The sequence below is a fragment of the Esox lucius genome, chromosome 3 (assembly GCF_011004845.1).
Source record: "Esox lucius isolate fEsoLuc1 chromosome 3, fEsoLuc1.pri, whole genome shotgun sequence".
NCBI classification, from domain to species: domain Eukaryota; kingdom Metazoa; phylum Chordata; class Actinopteri; order Esociformes; family Esocidae; genus Esox; species Esox lucius.
In genome coordinates, this window is record NC_047571.1 from 30457515 (window position 1) to 30476903 (window position 19389).

The 19389-nt window shown below is 46.1% G+C and overlaps 1 protein-coding gene across 6 annotated transcripts in view; it reads left to right on the forward strand.

Moving 5' to 3' along the window:
* Nucleotides 1–19389, forward strand: part of LOC105006885 (fibroblast growth factor 12) — a 43258-nt gene that overhangs the window by 14714 nt on the left and 9155 nt on the right. For 3 of the 6 annotated variants that reach the window (XM_020044200.2, XM_020044201.2, XM_010865606.5), the window contains exons 2-3: nt 9247–9357; nt 15924–16027. In XM_020044200.2, the coding sequence (XP_019899759.1) occupies nt 9247–9357; nt 15924–16027 (215 nt within the window). Of the gene's footprint in view, nt 1–4018; nt 5312–6363; nt 6412–9246; nt 9358–15923; nt 16028–19389 lie in introns of those variants that run through there. The other 3 variants (XM_010865605.4, XM_020044199.3, XM_034291411.1) reach the window with 3 other exon arrangements.

A 19389-nucleotide genomic window follows, 5' to 3' on the forward strand; every position in this document is an offset into this window, starting at 1 on the left:
CATAAAATGTTGCCGGTATGTGTGCTGTCCGTGGTCCTGAAACCTAACCATTTACTGAAAACATAACAGTGTACAGTTGCTGTCCGTGGTCCTAAAACATAACCATGAACAGTTGCTGTCTGTGGCCTTGAAACGGTATTCGTCATAGTAGCTGTCCGTGGTCCTGAAACGGTAATAGCCGTAGTTGCTGTCCGTGGTCCTGAAACGGTAATAGCCGTAGTTGCTGTCCATGGCCCTGAAACGTGCCTTTCTTCCTGAGGGCCTTTGACCTGACATTCAATATGACTGTATTTCACTAGTAAGAGGGATTAAACAATTGTCTATACCAATAGTGACAACATTGTTGAAACATATAAGCAACACAAACTAAGATGCACTTTTTATTAGGTGGAAACAAAAAAGGTTCCAAAGGGATTCTTTGGCTGTCCTTGTTAGGTTACCCTTTTGAGGATCCCCTTTTGGATTCCAGGTAAAAGCTTTTTAGTTCCCAAGTTAGACACCTTTAGTTCCAGGAAGATCCTCTTTGGTTCAGTATAGAACCCTTTTGGGTTCCGTTTGGACCCCTATCCACAGAGGGTTCTAATAGAACCTTAAAGGGTTCTATCAGTAACCAAAACCGGTTTTACCTGGTACCAAAAATTCAAGAGCCTATTAGTTCCAAAGATCCCTTTGGAACCCCTTTTTGTTCTGTGTATCATTAAAAGGTTCAGTGTCATATCTTCCTTTGTGCAACGTGGTCACATGTCCCATAGAGTGAGGTCAATTTACATGCAAAAACAAGTGTAAACACATGCATTGTGTTCAAAGGACAAATAAACACTGTTCATGACGCATGGTACAGAGGTGAGGTTTGTTCACCAGAGGGTGCTAGATACAAGGAAATCTGCAGAGCTGCTCACATTCTTGAATGGTGGGGGGGGGGGCCTTCCATTGTGACACGACAAGCTCAGCTTGACTGGATCACAACAGGTGAACAAGATCACTCAGACCGCGCTGTTTGGAACCGTCAACACGTGTATTAAGTTAGAGATGTCCTGTCTAGTAAAGGAAGAGTCCCTCTAGGATCTGAATGACGATTAAATGGGCCCAAAAAATATGTTTGCCCCCGAAAGGCTCAGCTGAAGAGCTCTTATGGAATCCTTTTTTGAGACCAGGGTCAAAATGTATGCTCTTTATAGATAATAGGCTGCCATTTCTGTTGAATTTCTGTTAAATGGGCATTCTGTGATTGCTACGTGGATTTATTATTTGTATTATTATTTCATTTACAAAATGTATGATATATACTGATTCTTTAAGAATATAACTTATAAATGAATGATGATTGAAGAAACGGTTATACCCCATCAGAACCCTTACGTACAGTATAAGCTTGTTGTATTCCGTTGTTTGTAAAACTACGTTGTTCTAGTAAAACACTTTATAGCCTTAAAACATGCTGAAAAAGGTAATAAGACATGGTGATGATGTAGACATGGTGATGATGTAGACATGTGATGATGTGGAAATATGATGATGTAGACATGGTGATGATGTAGACATGGTGATGATGTAGACATGGTGATGATGTGGACATGGTGATGATGTGGAAATATGATGGTGTAGGCGTGGTGATGATGTAGATGTGGTGATGATGTAGACTTGGTGATGGTGTAGGCGTGGTGATGATGTAGACTTGGTGATGATGTATACATGTGATGATGTAGACGTGATGGTGATGTGGACGTGGTAGTGATGTAGACTTGCTGATGGTGTAGGCGTGGTGATGATGTATACATGTGATGATGTAGATGTGGTGGTGATGTGGACGTGGTAGTGATGTAGACTTGGTGATGGTGTAGGCATGGTGATGATGTAGATGTGGTGGTGATGTAGATGTGGTGGTGATGTAGACTTGGTGATGATGTAGACTTGGTGATGGTTTAGGCGTGGTGATGATGTGGACATGGTGGTGATGTAGACTTGGTGATGGTTTAGGCGTGGTGGTGATGTGGATGTGGTGATGATGTAGACTTGGTGATGGTGTACATGTGATGATGTAGGCATGATGATAATGTAGACGTGATGATGATGTTTCCACAGCTGTCTATGATTTCAGGTTGGTTAAATATTTCCAGGCCTTTCTCTGTTTACTGGGCCTCCCTGTGGAGCTGGAGGACCATGTTGGTGTCCTTCTCCTAGTACATTGTTAAGAGAAAATGTATGAGGGATTACATGTGCTAAATAGCTCCCAACACTAGAATACCTTGAACAGTCAAATTGTGTTTGGAGATATGGTTTGAATATGTTGGCATCTTACATTGTTACTCTTTAATCCCAAATTCCTAAATCCCAGTATATGATTAAGCCCCAAATTTCCAACAAGCAATGGGATTGAAGGGCGTGTCCTCCAAAACAGATCCTACCAATAATCATGCTTTTTGATTCCGGGTGTAACATTTTACGGTTCCTGGTAGAATGAGGGTTCTACAAGAAACCAAAACTTCAATGAGGTACCAAAATACAGTCCTCCCTGGAACCCAAAAAATATGTTTCCCCCGAAAGGCTCAGCTGAAGAGCTCTTATGGAATCCTTTTTTGAGACCGAGGTCAAAATATATGCTCTTTATAGAGAATAGGCTGCCATTTCTGTTGACAAACAGTAAAAGTGATAAATGAAGTCATTGGGATTTTGCTATTGGTTGAATTTTCTGGTACTAATGAAAAATCAATTCATTCTAAATGTGTTTGAATTTCAGTAGACTATAGTCCCATCTTATTATTGAACCTATATATACACCAATACCTCTTCTTCACTTTCTCAGCAGCTCATAATAAAAACTTTTTGTACCCTATATCCCAAACATCAAATAACTATAGGCTTAAACGTTCAAGCAGTAGTACGCGGACAACATCACACACACACCATTTACCGTCCAAACTACATTATTAGTTATGTTTACAACTGGGATCTGGGTTTGGCGTGGCACTTTGGCCTGTTACCATGAAACATGTATGAGAGGACAAGGATGGAAAGTAGAGAGCAGAGGGATTAGCTTCCTCCATTTTTGATCTTTGAGTCAGAGAAAAGAGGTCCACTTAAACCCGGACAAAGTAGGCCGCTAAATATTTCATGCGGATTCTCCTTGGTCAGAGACGCAGTTGCGTCATTCTCCCTTCCAACCCTTTTTGCTGCTTCACCGCGAGGACACACCCGTGACATGGGACACAAGACGAAAATGAAAAGCACACACATACACGCGCACACATCTCTCATCGACTAAACAACTCCTTCCTAACACTTACAAACTTGATGTAACACTTGGTTTTAACGTTACGTGACAACCCACGACGGGGTCATTGTAGTGTAATGACACAGCCAACAAATGGAACGCAAGATCTCCCACTTCAAATATGCCACTGTGTTTCGTCATGGTCCATACCTATGTATGTATACCTGTTTTGTTTAATATTTCTCTTGTGTGGCTGCCTTCCCAATTTGTGCTGGTTTAGCTGCATTTCGCACTGAGAATATTTATAGATTGGCTGATTGGCACCTGTGGCATATGACCTTAAGCGTTCAGGTGTTCACGGACATTTCGATCTAATGTTAGGCCCATTACGATAGACATTTACTTAACTACTGCAGTATAAAACTGCTGTGTGAGAAATAATTCATAAGCCAATAAAATTGGAAATGTCTAGTGGGAATAGCATCCGGCCAATTTGGCTCTCTAATACTAGATTATATAACATCTTCCCCTGCTCCTTTAAAAATAGCAGATAGACTCGAATCCCATTGCCCCAACGAATAAAACACACTTCTGAAATTCGTGCTCAGTTTTGTATTAATTGCACTGGGAGCGATTAAAACGCGGTTATTTGGCAAATGTGCGCTCATGCATTCTCTTTCTCACACACACTTAACAATCCCGACCAATTCATCCATTAAATTAAAGCACAATACAGACATGCCAACATAGCTGACACACATTAATACCCCCGCACACACACACATACACACACAAACACACACACACACACACACACACACACACACACACACACACACACACACACACACACATTCTTAGGCTCCATTCTCCCCTCCTGCCTCTCCATGCCCTCCTCCCTGTGTGCCGGGGAGAATTCCTCATCCAAACCTCAATCACGTATGATTGCGTAGAGGGAAAGGGCGGGAGAGAGTGAGAGCCGCGAGCCCATACACGCGCTTGCTTGTCGGCGAGAGCACATACGCATGGAACTAATTGGAAATAGTCCTCCAGACAATTCGTTGGTATGCAATAAGAAAATGGGGAGTTTTGGGGAAACATCTTTAAATCCACCTACGGACATTAATACCAACCACTAGCTTTGTTTCTTGTCGTAAAGCCAATTACCATGTGGCTGCTGCATTCTCTCAGACCGTTTTATTTCCCTGCCAGCGCTCGGAGGTTCTGGTAGAGGGACTAACGCGCCGGCACAGATGTTTGTGGTGGCGATCAGGTGCAGCAGCCGAATGGACCGCCGCCTACTCCTCGACGTTGTCTTCGGCTTAATACATTGAAAAGTTACGGTCCTTTTGCGTCCACGCAGCTTTCGAGGAAATTGTTTACGGTGAAGTTTAAGGTTTCGCGAATGCATTACGGTCCTGGATATTTGACCGCTCAGCGACATTCCGTGCAAATGAGGATTATACAGAGGAGACAGTCCAGCTTGTCGGACGTGGCGCTATTCACCTGGAATACCTGAGACTCCGTTTTTGCGCACGCACGCTCCAACAATACTCGAACTTATTTACCACTGCACATTTTTTGAACGGACTATATTTCTAGCCATGCTTGTCCGTGAATTGGCTGCAGATATTTTATGATATAACGTTATTTGAGCTTTCCATGTCAGAAATTGGCAACCACAGGCTAACTCATCGTTCCCCAAGAGTATGCTGTCTAAATACGGATGATGCGCGGGACTTAGTGGATTTTCTAAGGGGGCTCATAATGACATTTGGCTAAAGCTGCGTGGACCGTCAGCTATTTTCCCCCCGGTTCTTTCTGAGCTTAACAGCAGTAGGCTACACCAATCGATCTCTGTTCCGCGACTCTAGGTTCGGTTCGGCTTGCCCGCAAGGGAGATGGCCGCAATCGCTAGCTCCTTGATCCGTCAGAAACGCCAGGCGAGGGAGTCAAATAGCGACCGGGTTTCCACAACTAAACGCCGTCCAAGCCCCAGCAAAGATCCCCGTTCCATATGCGAGCGGCATTTTTTGGGGGTCTTCAGCAAAGTCCGTTTCTGCAGCGGCAAGAAAAGACCAGCCGCGCGGCGGCGACCAGGTCAGTGCTGTAGTTTTCTGTGAAACGGTTCCCCCGCCCCCCACCCCGCGACAGAGCCTCGCATTACCGCAGTCGAAGACTGTCTGTCTGGAAGGCTGGAGGTAGATTTCACCGCGGTGTCTGAAAATGCGATGCGAAAATTCCACCTGTTCCATCTCATCGGTTGTCTGTCGAGAACCACCTCACGAGACAACACAAGTTTCCCCCACATACTATTGCTTACAAATGTCAATGCAAAACTGTTTATATGTTGTGACATTACTGATATTAATGTTATATTACTGTTATTTTAAATGATCTATTAACTAAGCACCATTATTACCATCCTATCCAGTCAAAAGATGTGCAATTCCAGAAGTCAGGGCAAATCTTGGCTATACATATACTGTATGTACATAGATCGAAACCTGCTAATTAACATTATTTTTTTCCCCACTGCCAAATAGAAAATAATACTACCTTAAAAAATTCAGTAATTAATGCAGATTGAGACTTAGTGGAGATAAATTGCACCGCAGTGCACCAAGGCTCTTTGGAGATGAAATGTTTAATGGTAAATGTTTATTGCAGAGGAGAGGTGTACTGCAGTGTAGGGGGTAGAGATAGTGATTAAGAGGATACACAGCCGTAATGACGGACACGGTCTCGGTTCTCCTCTTGGTGCACAGATAAATAGGAACCCGGCAAATCACTCCTCTTCTTATCCAGCCTGACGCTGTCATGTGATATATAGCACTTGCACCGTCCGCAAAGGCAGACAGAAAGACATATGTAGCAGGAGAGGCACAGGACGGACGGACAGACAGATAGGCAGACGGACGGTAAGGCTGGTAGACAGACAGATTCACAGACAGACAGTCAGACCAAAACAACAGACACGCAGAGATTCAAAGACAGACAGGCTTACACGAAGACGGGCAGACACACTGACATAGCTACACCTCGTGGCCCCAATTCTGCTATAATAACATTAAGATTTTGACCGACAGCCTGTGCTGGAGGAATTTGTCTGTTAAAAGAATGTTGTTTTTTCTTCTATCCCCCCACATAAGACGCGCCGCCCAAACCTCCACAGGTGTCCCGTAAGGGCGGCAGGCTAGGTCAGTAGCTCAGCCTCCATCCGTATGTGCTGTCTATTCTCCCCGTCTCCACCCCTCGCCCCATCTCGCGCCCATGTCGATACCCGTTTTTCGAGGGAGGGAGGTGGGAGGGACTAGGGGGGCTCACGGCACCTGTCTTCCGCCGGTAACCCCCTCGGTTGATTACGTTGACGCTGCTTTTCTATTTGGATCTTATTTCTCGTGTCTCTCTGTCCTTTTCTTGATTTGGTGTTGTCCGACTGAGTGCCTTGTAATACTCTCCTTCAAAATTGTTGTTTTTGGCTCCTCTCTCCTTCCTCTCTTTTGTGTTTCTGTTCTCAGTCTTTCAGTTCGTTTGTGTCCGGTCCAGTTTAAATTATTTCTCCTTGTTCTGCTCCTCCGGTGTCTGCGTGTGAGTGTGTGTGTGTGTTTGTTCGACACGTGTGTCATATGTTGGGTTTTGCCGCGGAGGCCTGTTTGTTCATGTGCGTCGACGTGCTGTGTTTTACCTGTCTTAACGTGTCGACTATCGCTGTTGAGGTGGTCATTCGCCATTTCATGATCATAACGCCATTTGTCAACATACAACTGTTCCCGTTAATGTCTCTGCATTGGTACACATAAAGTTAAGTGGCTCTTGCCAGCGTCGCCACACATCCACAGTAGGCAAATTCCAAGCACAAACACCCGGCAATTGGCTTCATTGCCGTCCCACACGTCTCCCTTGAACTCCAAATTAAACACTCCCACTCTCTCACTGTCTCTGTCTTCCTCGAACACACACGCTTTATACTGGCATATTTCACTTGCACGGAAACAAACCCGCACGCAACACAACACCGCGCAACACGCTCAGATACCATAACACCGCGCAAGATGTACAGAACCCACAACACCGCGCAAAATGTACAGAACCCACAACACCGCGCAAAATGTACAGAACCCACAACACCGCGCAAAACGTACAGAACACAAAACACTGTGCAACAAGCACAGAACACAAAACACACACTCACAAGAAGACATCCATTCCGTTTTTATGCCCCTCTGAATGGAGCTGATGTGCTCTGTCACTAAGACCCTGTTGAAGACATTATGTTTTTAGGTGCAGTTGCCACATATGATTTAGAGATCCCCCCCCACACACACACACAGACATACCCACACCCACTCCCTAGCTCCACACACCACTCTCCCTGCCCTGGCCATGATGGATGACGGTGGTCCTGTCCCAGAGATTGACGGCTCCGCCCCCCCCCCCCCATCCAGAGGGTAGGTGAGTTGTGGATTGATGGATGGAAGGTTGTGCAGTTGAGACATCACAAACCTTGTCTGATTTGAGGTCAGGTCATAGGTCAAACCGGGGCTGATCTACAGTGTGGAAATATTGCTTATCTGCCCCAGGACCAGGTATGTGAATCTTCTGTGGACATCGGCCGTGATCCCTATTCTGATCTAAGGGCGGATGCCACTTCGTCAGCCCTCTCCGTCAACCGCGATCAAACCTCCCCTCAAAAAGATCTGGTCTTGGTTATTTAATGATTTGTTTCAGTTGGAGATCCAGAAAAGTCTCTTGAATAATGAACGCGCGACCAAGGACAGTTTTGCTCTTTATTATTATTTTTTTTTAGCTCAGGCAAATGCTCCCATGAACCCAATATTTTGAAGGATAAAATATGGTCCAAAGGCATGGTAGTTTCCTCAGAGTCTTTATATTTTCACCCCTTGATTGCCCCCACTGGTATCAAGCTTGGGGAAATGAACCGTGAACCACAGTCAAAAGAACCCCTGCATGAGTCATCCTTCACCGTCAGCAGATGAGCGCTTCTCGTAACTGAGCAGCGACGCCCTTTCTTCAACAATCAACAGACTTTTTCTCACTTGCGTTTTTTGTGTGTGCCTTAGATGAAGGACCCTCTATACAGCCTGGGTCTAAGCCTCCTCATCCGCCGATTCTGTCACTTACGTTGATGGGTCGACCGCTCCAACCTCAGCCCAGCGGTAGTTTGGCTCTGTTCCTAATATCTCCAGAACCACAGTCGGAGAGCCATTCAGTGTTATTTATAGATATTATGACATGTTGGCCCGACTGTTTTAAAAACTGGAGCCTTTGATTGGGGGCTTAGGTGTAGTGTTGAAATCCATAAACGCCACCATCAGTGTAGCCGATTTGTTTTTAGTCATTTCCAAATTATGAAGTAGTGGCTGGCCAAAATTCCCCGGCCCATGTAAAAGCAAAATTCAATTTAGGGTTCAATACTGCAGTAATTGTTGTTTTTGCGCAAATATCCCAATGACATCGTTGCATGATTAAAACCTGAAAAAGTTCATCCCTGGTGAACAGTGAAAGTATTTGATTTCGTTCACCTGACAAAAATGGTAAAGATGCAACGAAGATCGGACCAATCTCAACCCAAATGTAAACATAGGTAGGTGATTAATTCCAGAGGACATCATCACCTTCAAGATTCACCCATTAACATCTCCAGGGCGTAACTAGTGACAGGTATCAGGATACACAGAATTGTCTTGATTCAGGGTTCCATTTGACACGCAGAGGTTAGGTAAGACCACACCTAGCAGGCTGGCTGAACACCGTCTGAACATATGATGCTGAAGTCACTATCGTATCACAAGACTACGCAGCCACCCATGTGTACCCGTCAATCCTATTGTCCCGATCATCAAGTCAGCCCACAGCCTTGACCCCCCCCTCCCCTACCTTTGACCCCTGTACTTTTGACCCCCACCGCCTCAGCGTGTGAGCGGCGGTGGCGAGGTGCAAGGTGATGGGGGTGTTGGTCTGACGTGCCCCCGGGGGGTGGGGCGTGGTGGGGGATCTGTCCTTTGTTTCAGAGCCGCAGCTGAAGGGCATCGTGACGCGTCTGTTCAGCCAGCAGGGCTTCTACCTGCAGATGCAGCCGGACGGCGCCATCGATGGCACCAAGGACGAGAACAGCGACTACAGTGAGTAATCGATTCCGCCGCCACCCTGCTGCGACTCCTAATTGGCCTCGCGGCTGCCCGAAGTGTCTCCTTCTCGGCCTTCCCGGCGTGGTCGCTGGTCGGGCGTGACTCGACCGGTGAACCGTGTGGCTCGACCGCATGGCCTCCGCCTGTCCAGTCATGCCTAATCCGTGACAGCTTCATGGATGAGAGGAACGAGTGATTTATGAATACTCTGAACGTGGCCTCCTTTATGGCTCGGCATAATATGTGCATGACTACAGATGGAGAACCACTGGTCAATTCCTCAATATTTTGTCAATTCAAACATGTGTTCAATATTAAGATTAAATAAGGAATACATATTCATATATATAAATGTTTTTATAGGGAATGGACACACTTCTCGGCACCTGGCATGGGGGTAGGCATTGCTGTCCCTGGAGTGATATAGGGTAAACACAATTCAGCCTACTAGAATGCCAGGTGTGTTGAATTGAGTCAAAAATGTTGCTGATCATTATTTAACTTTGTTTCTTGGGCCTCATTAAACACCTGATCCACCAGGTTGGTTAAATCAACATGTTGCATAACAGGAACAGGGTTGTCTACTCCTTGCATAGCAAAACATCTCTTTCGTGCCAAATTGTAATATGTTCTTCGCCTCTTAAGCCTGTCTCAGAACGATGACCGGGAATAAATCTGTTTGAAGGACTTAATTCTCAGCAAAGATTTGTCCCGAAGGATACTTCAATGACCCTTTTACAGTGGTCGTTCCTTCCACATCATTTTGTTGTGCATATAAGTAATCTTCACAGTGTCTTCTAAGGAATCTTGTCACAGAACGAACAGCTTTACCGGAGAAAACTGCCCCAGGGATTCTTCTTCTTTCTGAATTATAAACAGTCTCTCAAGAGTAGTGTATGCTCCAGGATCAGTATTTATATCAGATTAACATCTTTCTAGGGGTCAGTGGCGCTAAGCAAGCATGGCTTAGCCCTCTAGAAACCATGCCAGAGTGAAAGAAGAACCAACATGGTTCCGGAACATTCTGTCCATTCTGAAAGAACGATGGACCTGGTTCTGGAACATTCTGTCCATTCTAAAGAACAAACAACCTGCTTCTAGAACCTTCTGTCCTTTCCAGTGCCAAATTGGAGAAAGAACCTTCACATTCCAGGCCAGACAAGCTATGACAGACTGTTTCTGCATAAAAAACCCCCCAAAAAAACAGCTGTGGATGTGAGACAAACATGGTGAATGTAGAGGAATGTCATGCTTTACCAAGAACAACTGAAGTACCGGGGTTCTGATCTACTTATCTGGGTTCCTGGTTCTGAATGAATCTCCATTTTACGCCTTTTTAGACTCCCAGAGGGAGAGTAAACAAGAGAGAAAATGAGCCTTATTTTACGTTAGCAGTTAAGTTAGGTCGTTACCATTTTCTCACCATTCCTCAGGCTCAATTATCCCTCAGCTCTTTCACACGTGGAGGAAGGGAGGTGTGCCGTGTGCTGAGAAACCCGTCCAGCTCCCATTAGAATGAGCAGGTCTGTCTGCCACAAACGCTGACTCCATTCAGGTCACGGTTTTAGCAAACTGTACTTCATATCGTCACACTAAATACTTCACATCTTCATGATACTGGATATCTTCATAGCAGTTCATTTCTTTTTCTTGACTAACCACAGTGATTATCGATTTGAGACGTGTTCTTTGGTTCTGTGCCCGGAAAGGTCCCCTGTCCAGTCCTCTGTAAGAAGTGAGTCATTCTGACGTTAAATTGCAGCAGATATTTATTTCAATAGTCAGACGATTCAGTGTAATCAGAATTGCCTGTGTATGTGCCTTTATCAAACGCCCTTACAGATATGTCCTAGGCCTTCTGTAGGTAAAAATATACTCTGAACCTTTGAGGAGAAAAATCTTATAATCACAGCCTCACGCATTAAATTGATGTGTCCGACATATATAATATAGCTCTAACAGTATTTTAATAAAACCAAATGATAATATATAAATATATATATTTTTATCAATCCTTTGGCCTTCTCTGAAGGTGTGGAAGGTCCCCGACAGTTCCCCACTGTCTGCTTGGCTAACCTTACTGACTCAAGAAATTAGTTTAAGCTGTGAGAAGTGTTCTAATTGGGCTATGGAGGGACCTCAGTCAGGTCACAAACATTTACTAATCATTTTTTCACGTTTACATTTTCCCTGAACCCAGATAAACGGGCCATGCATTGACTATTTAACCACAGCCTAAAGCTATAGGCTTTGTTTTAGTTGATAGACTGGAGTTCATCGGAGGGAATCAAGAGGTTTACTGTTTAGAAGTTGACGAAAAGCTAAAATATGATGTGTAGTCTACAGATGAGAGAATAAACCCAGTAATTAACCCAAATGCACATGAATGATTGCATTATTCAAGAGTCTAATTTGGTTTGGTTCCATTATACAGAAGTGGTAATAGGTTTAGGCCTTGTGGTTGAAAACACCTTGCAGTGTTCTACTTAAGCACTGTGGTATGTAGGGTGTCGTAGCTACGTAGGGTGTCGTAGCTACGTAGTGTGTCGTAGCTACCTAGGGTGTCGTAGTTCTGCAACTGACGAACAAACGAACCTGATTTCGCCTTTCCGTGATTTCCATTGCACTCTGAATCAAAAGATGTCTGCGCGTGTGTTGTGTAAATTAAAATTCTATTAAAATGTCTGATTAAATTATGCAAACGATTTCTCCGCCTCTGTAGTCATGTTCCTCCGACATGTTGCAGGTTGGGCTTAATGTTTTTAGGGTACCCCCCTCCTGTGGGCCATCCTCTCAACAACGGGCGAGCGATGTAGGAGCCCCAGCAAACTGAAGTAAATAATTCAGCAAATAGAACTAAAAATACTTTTCCATTTGTACCAAATAAATGATTTATTTCCGCGAGAAGCGCCACTGAAGTGTAGAGACAGAGAATAAGAGAACAGGAACTTGCTTATGGGGTCTTCGTCATCCCATTTTCTGGTCGTGAATTTATTGTGTAACTAGTTTGCAGCCAACTAGTCTCTTTCACAACCAGGTAAATAAATATTATTTAAGTTCTCTAGTCAGATAACCAGAAAACATCTTGTAACGGAAAACAAGTTATTCTACTTCTCAAAACAATTATAAAGAATCAGGATACATTGTGACCAAAAGGTCGGTTTTCCCCTGGGAAAATCACAGAAAATGAGAAATTAGTAAGGGAGATCCACCCAGTATTAGCTACTAAAACAGATGCATGTAGATGATGGACGGAGGGAGGGAGGGAGGAATGAGGCATGGAGGAAGAAGGGAGGGACAAGGGATGGATGATAGAAGGGAGGGAGTGAGAGAATTAGATAAAGGGAGAGTGGGAGATTGAGAAATGAAAGAAGGGAGAGGGAGAGAACTTGGCATTTTGGACTTGCACTGAACTATTGATCGTGCTGATGGATTATTAGAATAATAGATTACCCCCGCTCTTGATCTCCCTCGACTTCCTGACCTCTGCCATTTGCCGCAGCGACGGCAGAAATCATTCATTCTCTGGAGGCGGTCCGGTCGTACCGCTGGGACCCGTGAGAGGAGCACTCACCACACGCCACTTCTCAATCAACCACCCGAAATCAGACATTTTGTTTCTGAATGTGATCCTGTGGTATTTGTCCGTGGGGTTGATTGATGGACCCGGTTCAGGGGGCCTGCGGCGCATTTACAGTACTGAGCGAGAATGTTATTGGGAATATGATTCACTGGTTGAGTAGTACACAATCAAACTAGAGTGCAGGAAACCGCCGTTAACATAATTAACATCCGTGTTAAGGTTTGAGTCAGCAGTTCGACGCGCTGTAATTTAATTGAATCATCGGTTGATCGGACTTCTGTAATTTAATTGAATCGTCGGTTGATCGGACTTCTGTAATTTAATTGAATCGTCGGTTGATCGGACTTCTGTAATTTAATTGAATCGTCGGTTGATCGGACTTCTGTAATTTAATTGAATCATCGATTGATCGGACTTCTGTAATTTAATTGCATCATCGGTTGATCGGACATCTGTAATTTAATTTAATCATCGGTTGATCGGACTTCTGTAATTTCCTGTGCAAGTTGAGGTTCATGAAAACGTTGCTGGTTTGAAGAGACCAACTCCATATATTATACAGATGGTGTATCTTAATTAGAGCTAGTTTGCGACAACAGAGTATAGTTAATAAATATTTTTTCCGTAGTTGATGCATCTCTCGTTAATGTTAAACTTGACAGGCCTTTAAAACCTTTAAAATCAATAAAAATAACAAGTTGCACATATAGTAACAGAATGATCAAATGAAGACTCGGCATCTGTGAAGTGCATCGGGTCCATGGCTACCGCACCAAGCTGTGCTACAGCCCTCGGGTTGCCTCCTTTTGGGTTTTGACGGCCACCTGCGATTAAATTGCCCTCACCTGGGCTCTGAATAAGCCCCCGATTAGCATTAAAATCTGAAAAGTTCAATTGCCCTGATAATGCATCTCCATTTATATTTCCATTCCCCAAAAAATTATTTCTGTCCCTCAGGTTTATAGGAACTGCCCTTCCCATTCTGGTGAAAAACTGAAGCACTTTCTAAACCGTCCAGGGTTTTTATTGTCCACAGAGGCCAGATTAGCACGTCCAGCAGGCTTAACTTCTCTGTGCATCGTTTGATTACAGCTGCTTAAGGAGGGGTGACATTCCAAGGATTTGTCTTCCTCAAGTTGCTTTCACGCTCTAATTTGTCTGCCCTTTTGACAAACAAGGATATTATTATTATTATTTTTTTAAACTTGTGGGTTTGAGGGAGGCAGTGCTGCTGTTTCCTCAAATGCAATCAGACTTTAAGTCGTGGTTGCTAAGTCAGTTCAAATGAGACCTGTGGAAGCATCTCAACGGCTTAACCGTAGGGCTGTCTGACTGTAGAACTGTCTGAGTGTAGGGCTGTCTGAGTGTAGGGCTGTCTGACTGAAGAACTGTCTGAGTGTAGGGCTGTCTGACTGAAGAACTGTCTGACTGTAGGGCTGTCTGACTGAAGAACTGTCTGAGTGTAGGGCTGTCTGACTGAAGAACTGTCTGACTGTAGGGCTGTCTGACTGAAGAACGGTCTGACTGTAGGGCTGTCTGACTGAAGAACTTTCCGACTGTAGGGCTGTCTGACTGAAGAACTTTCCGACTGTAGGGCTGTCTGACTGAAGAACTGTCTGACTGTAGGGCTGTCTGACTGAAGAACTGTCAGACTGTAGGGCTGTCTGACTGAAGAACTGTCGGACTGTAGGGCTGTCTGACAGTAGGGCTGTCTGAGTGTAGGACTGTAACTAGGGCTGTCTGACTGAAGAACTGTCTGACTGTAGGGCTGTCTGAGTGTATGTCTGTCTGGCTGTAGGGCTGTCTGACTGTAGGAATGTGACTGTAGGGCTGTCTGACTGAAGAACTGTCTGAGTGGAGGGCTGTCTGACTGAATAACTGTCTAAGTCTGTCTGACTATAGGTCTGTCTGACTGTAGGTCTGTCTGACTGTAAGGCTGTCTGACTGTAGGACTGTGAGGAGACTGTCTATAGGAGTGAGGACATTGCCTCTGATCTAATTATTTCAGTATGTCTGTGGGACGAACATTCTGTCCCATGGACTCATGCACCCATCCTTTGGAAAGACATCGAACTGACAGCTCGCCGCTTGGAAGTGCAAGATGAGCGAGGGATGAAAGAAAGAGGGACCTTAAGGGGTGCTAATGGATGACTGCCACAGTGGGCCGTGTCACATTTTGTCCTGATACCTGGAAGAACCAACAAAGCCACTTTACTAAATCACCTGCATGGAAGCCCTGACGCCCAATGTGGACTGAAACTGCCGCATCGATATATATTGAGTGAAATCAAAGCTGCCGGGCGGACAGACACGCCCCCCCCCCCCCCCCCCCCACCTATAATCTTCTTGGCAGTGGGCCTCCGGTGGTGTTCTCTCTTGGTCAGTGGGCGTGTAAATCCACCCGTATGAGCGTGTGAGCGCCAGCCCAGGGGAGGTGTGCTCACTTCAAAAGGAGTGTCCACATCAGGGGAAGGAGGTGCCACTCACTGCTGAGAAGCCCCACTTCCAGAGAGGAGTCATGTGGGATCTGGCTCTGTCACACTGGGGTTAAAGGTGACGGGTGATCTGCCTCCTGGGTAATTCAGTTATGGCCGGTGGTTCACTGGTTACTGTGAGATGCAGAAGGTGTGGGTCTCTGAAGGACCCATGTGCGTAACATCTCTTCTGGTCTCTCCCCCTATCCCCCTTTCTCTCTCTCCCTCCATGTGTCTCTCCCCACTGTCTCTCCCTCCATGTGTCTCTCCCCACTGTCTCTCCCTCCCTGTGTCTCTCCCCACTGTCCCTCCCTCCCTGTGTCTCTCCCCACTGTCTCTCCCTCCATGTGTCTCTCCCCACTGTCCCTCCCTCCCTGTGTCTCTCCCCACTCTCTCTCCCTCCATGTGTCTCTCCCCACTGTCTCACCCTCCCTGTGTCTCTCCCCACTGTCTCACCCCACTGTCTCTCTCTCCCTCTGGGTTTCTCTCTGTTCCCCCTTTAGCCCTGTTTAATCTGATTCCTGTGGGTCTGAGGGTGGTGGCCATCCAAGGGGTGAAGGCCGGCCTCTACATTGGCATGAATGGAGAAGGATTCCTCTACAGCTCAGTAAGACCCAACACGTCTCTCTCTCTCTCTCTCTCTCTCTCTCTCGCGCGCTTTGTGGGTCTATGTGTGTGTTTGGGTACATGTGTGTACTGTATAGTGTGTGTTTGTGTGTGTTATTGTGTTTGGGTACATGTATATGCGGTACAGTGTGTGTTTTTGTGTGTGCGTTTGGGTACGTGTGTATACTGTATAGCGTGTGTTTGTGTTTGTTAGTGTGTTTGGCTACGTGTGTATACTGTACTGTGTGTGTTTGTGTATTTTCTGTTTTGTAAACAGTTCTCCGTCATTGTACATTACCACCATTCATTCTGCTGTGTGTGTGTGTGTGCATCCTTGAAAGCTCTGTGGAGGGTTTTGTAGCTGTTGCCGTTGGTGACAAACGCATAGCTCCGCCCTGCCAAATGAGACTGGAGCACGTCTGTTGTGCAACGGAGAGAGAGGGAGGAGCGTCTCCATGGGTTACGTAACGGACAGCCCTCTGTAATCTTGTTATGGACAGAACGACGTGGTCCTCTTGGTAAATTCTCTGCGTGGGTGCTGGGGAGGTCTTTGGGTGGTGCTGGGGAGGTCTTTGGGTGGTGCTGGGGAGGTCTTTGGGTGGTGCTGGGGAGGTCTTTGGTTGGTGCTGGGGAGGTCTTTGGGTGGTGCTGGGGAGGTCTTTGGGTGGTGCTGGGGAGGTCTTTGGGAGGTCTTTGGGTGGTGCTGGGGAGGTCTTTGGGAGGTCTTGGGGTGGTGCTGGGGAGGTCTTGGGGTGGTGCTGGGGTGGGTCGGCTGGAGGGGGGCCTGGAGGGGGGACTGGAGGGGCATCAGGCATTGGTATGTGGACACCCTCCTTATTTAGTCTTTTGTTTTGCAAGGCTATTATTGACATTGTGTAGGAATCAGAGGGAGACAGGTGTAATGGAGACATAGAGGCGAAGGGAGGAGACAGAAAGGGGATGGGTGGAGACAGAGAGGTGGGGGGAGGAGACAGAGAGGTGGGAGGAGGAGACAGAGAGGTGAAGGGAGGAGACAGAGAGGTGAAGGGAGGAGACAGAGAGGTGGGGGGAGGACACAGAGAGAGGATGGTTTGAGACAGAGAGGTGAAGGGAGGAGACAGAGAGGGGATTGGTGGAGACAGAGAGGGGATGGGTGGAGACAGAGAGGGGATGGGTGGAGACAGAGAGGTTGGGGGAGGAGACAGAGAGGGGATGGGTGGAGACAGAGAGAGGATGGTTTGAGACAGAGAGGTGAAGGGAGCATGAATGTATCACTACCTCAACTCACAGCTAATATACCGAATTCACAGAAGGGAATACAAATCTTCCTGGAATTTGCCCTACAACATTCCAGTTGACACCATCTTGCAGCCAGACGGGCTTTCACACCAGGACCTTTAAGGTTTCGCTACACAGTCATTCAGCATCACTTTAATAGGCCATAGCTCCCCGCTGCAGAGTAGGAGGAATGTTTTCAAAAGCCACAATGGCTTTTGCAGAAGTGGCTGAAACCCCCCATTTTAATTAACTGAGGAGAAAGCTTTCCCCAGCCATATGGAGCGGCCCACTTCTTCAGATGTGCATTGTTGGAAATTAGCGTGCCGTGACAGAACGCAGATCATAGAGGCCTTGGCAAAGTGCCAGACTGGGTTCATTCAATATTTACCAAACAGCATTTATGCCTTAAGTCCTCTCCATGGAGAAGATCTCTCCATTCTCCATCTGACCTCTGCAGTGAACTTGACCTCGGACTGGCTGAAGAATGGGGAGACATCCTTCAACGCGACGCATGGACACATGAAAGGAGGAAGAGGACAATGATAAAAAGTGTTCAAGCTCTGCACTTTACAAACAACACTACTGCTCCTCTTCTCTCTTTTTCTCTTTCCCTCCTTTGCTCAGGAAAAAAAAAAAAACTGCACCATCCTTTTCATTGGCAAGACAATTTCTAGCTCCCTCCCTCCCTCAGTAACCCTCACTCTGTCTTCCAACCTCATTCCCTTTTTCATTTTACTCCGGGATCTCTTCTAGTCTTTGTCTGAGTGGCTTTATGTTTCCGGAGACGCAGTGAAGCGTTTTGGTGTGTTGTGGGCCCCTTTGGGAAGTAATTACAGTAGGATGTTCTTCCCTCCCTCTCCGCCTCCCTTGAGATTAGTGGGAAAGAAGTAGTTGTGTTTCTCGGTTCTGTGAACCCGGGAGTGGGGCTGGGTGAGAGTTGGAAAATCTGGACAGAACTCTGCGTAAGGGAGCTCATTGATCTTTGAGAAAGTGTACTGAAACTAATTGAGCGTGTCACGGCGGTTATGTTGGGGGTTTGTTGGTCAGGTCCAGGGTTGTTGTTTTGTTCATCGGTGAGAGGACATTCCAAGGTAGGTCATAGTCCCGGATATAGTTTCTGGCCCAGCGATTAGTGTTCACTGCGACAAGTTGAATATCACATTTTTGAGTTTGTTTGTTTGTCTGAAGGGGTTGAGGGCTGTGCCGATGCTACCATTGATGGTAAAGACTGTTGCCATGTGTATGAGCCTGAAGCACTGCTGTTGTGTTGAAAGCTGTTGGGCGCGTGGAGAATCAACTCCGGTGAGGAGATCTCCATTATTTATAACACTTTTCACTGCGACCTACTTTGCAGCACAGCGGTAACCACTCTCTCTATACTCTCCGGATTTTAAACCCATCTATCTTTAACTAAGGAACAGGGGTAACCACTCTGCAGTAAAATACACCCTCACGCAGAGACTGAAGTGAATCCTCATACACGCAAATCTCATGCAGCGCCAATGGTTTGTTATCAACCATTTATTTTGGATGGGGGTGGGCGGCAGTGTTGCCTAGTGGTCAAGAGCGTCAGGCCATTAAGCAAAGGGTAGCCAGTTCAAATCCCAGAGCCAACAAAGTGAAAAACCCTGACGTTCTGTCCCTGCATAAGACCGCTGACCTTAATCCCCGCCCAGGTCACCGCTGACCCCAATCACCACACAGGTCACCGCTGACCCCAACCCAAATCACCTCCAGGTCACCACTGACCTTAATCACCACCCTTGAACGCTTTCCTTGAAGCCCCATACACGCGAAAAACTTCATGTAGTGCCAACCTTCATTGACCCTAATCACCCCCAGGTCACCTTTGACCCCAACCCTAATCACCCCCAGGTCACCGTTGACCCCAACCCTAATCACCTCCAGGTCACCGTTGACCCTAATCACCCCCAGGTTGTTGAAAGAACCATGGCACACGTCCTGGACAATCTTTTGACTGGCGTCTGATTGTCTCCACATTGTTTCTCTCGACAGCCCACCGATTTTACTGCCTCTTATTTCTGCCCATCACCAGTGTACCGCAGTAAAACCCGCACAAAGACGAGGAGAGTGAGGGGAATCCGT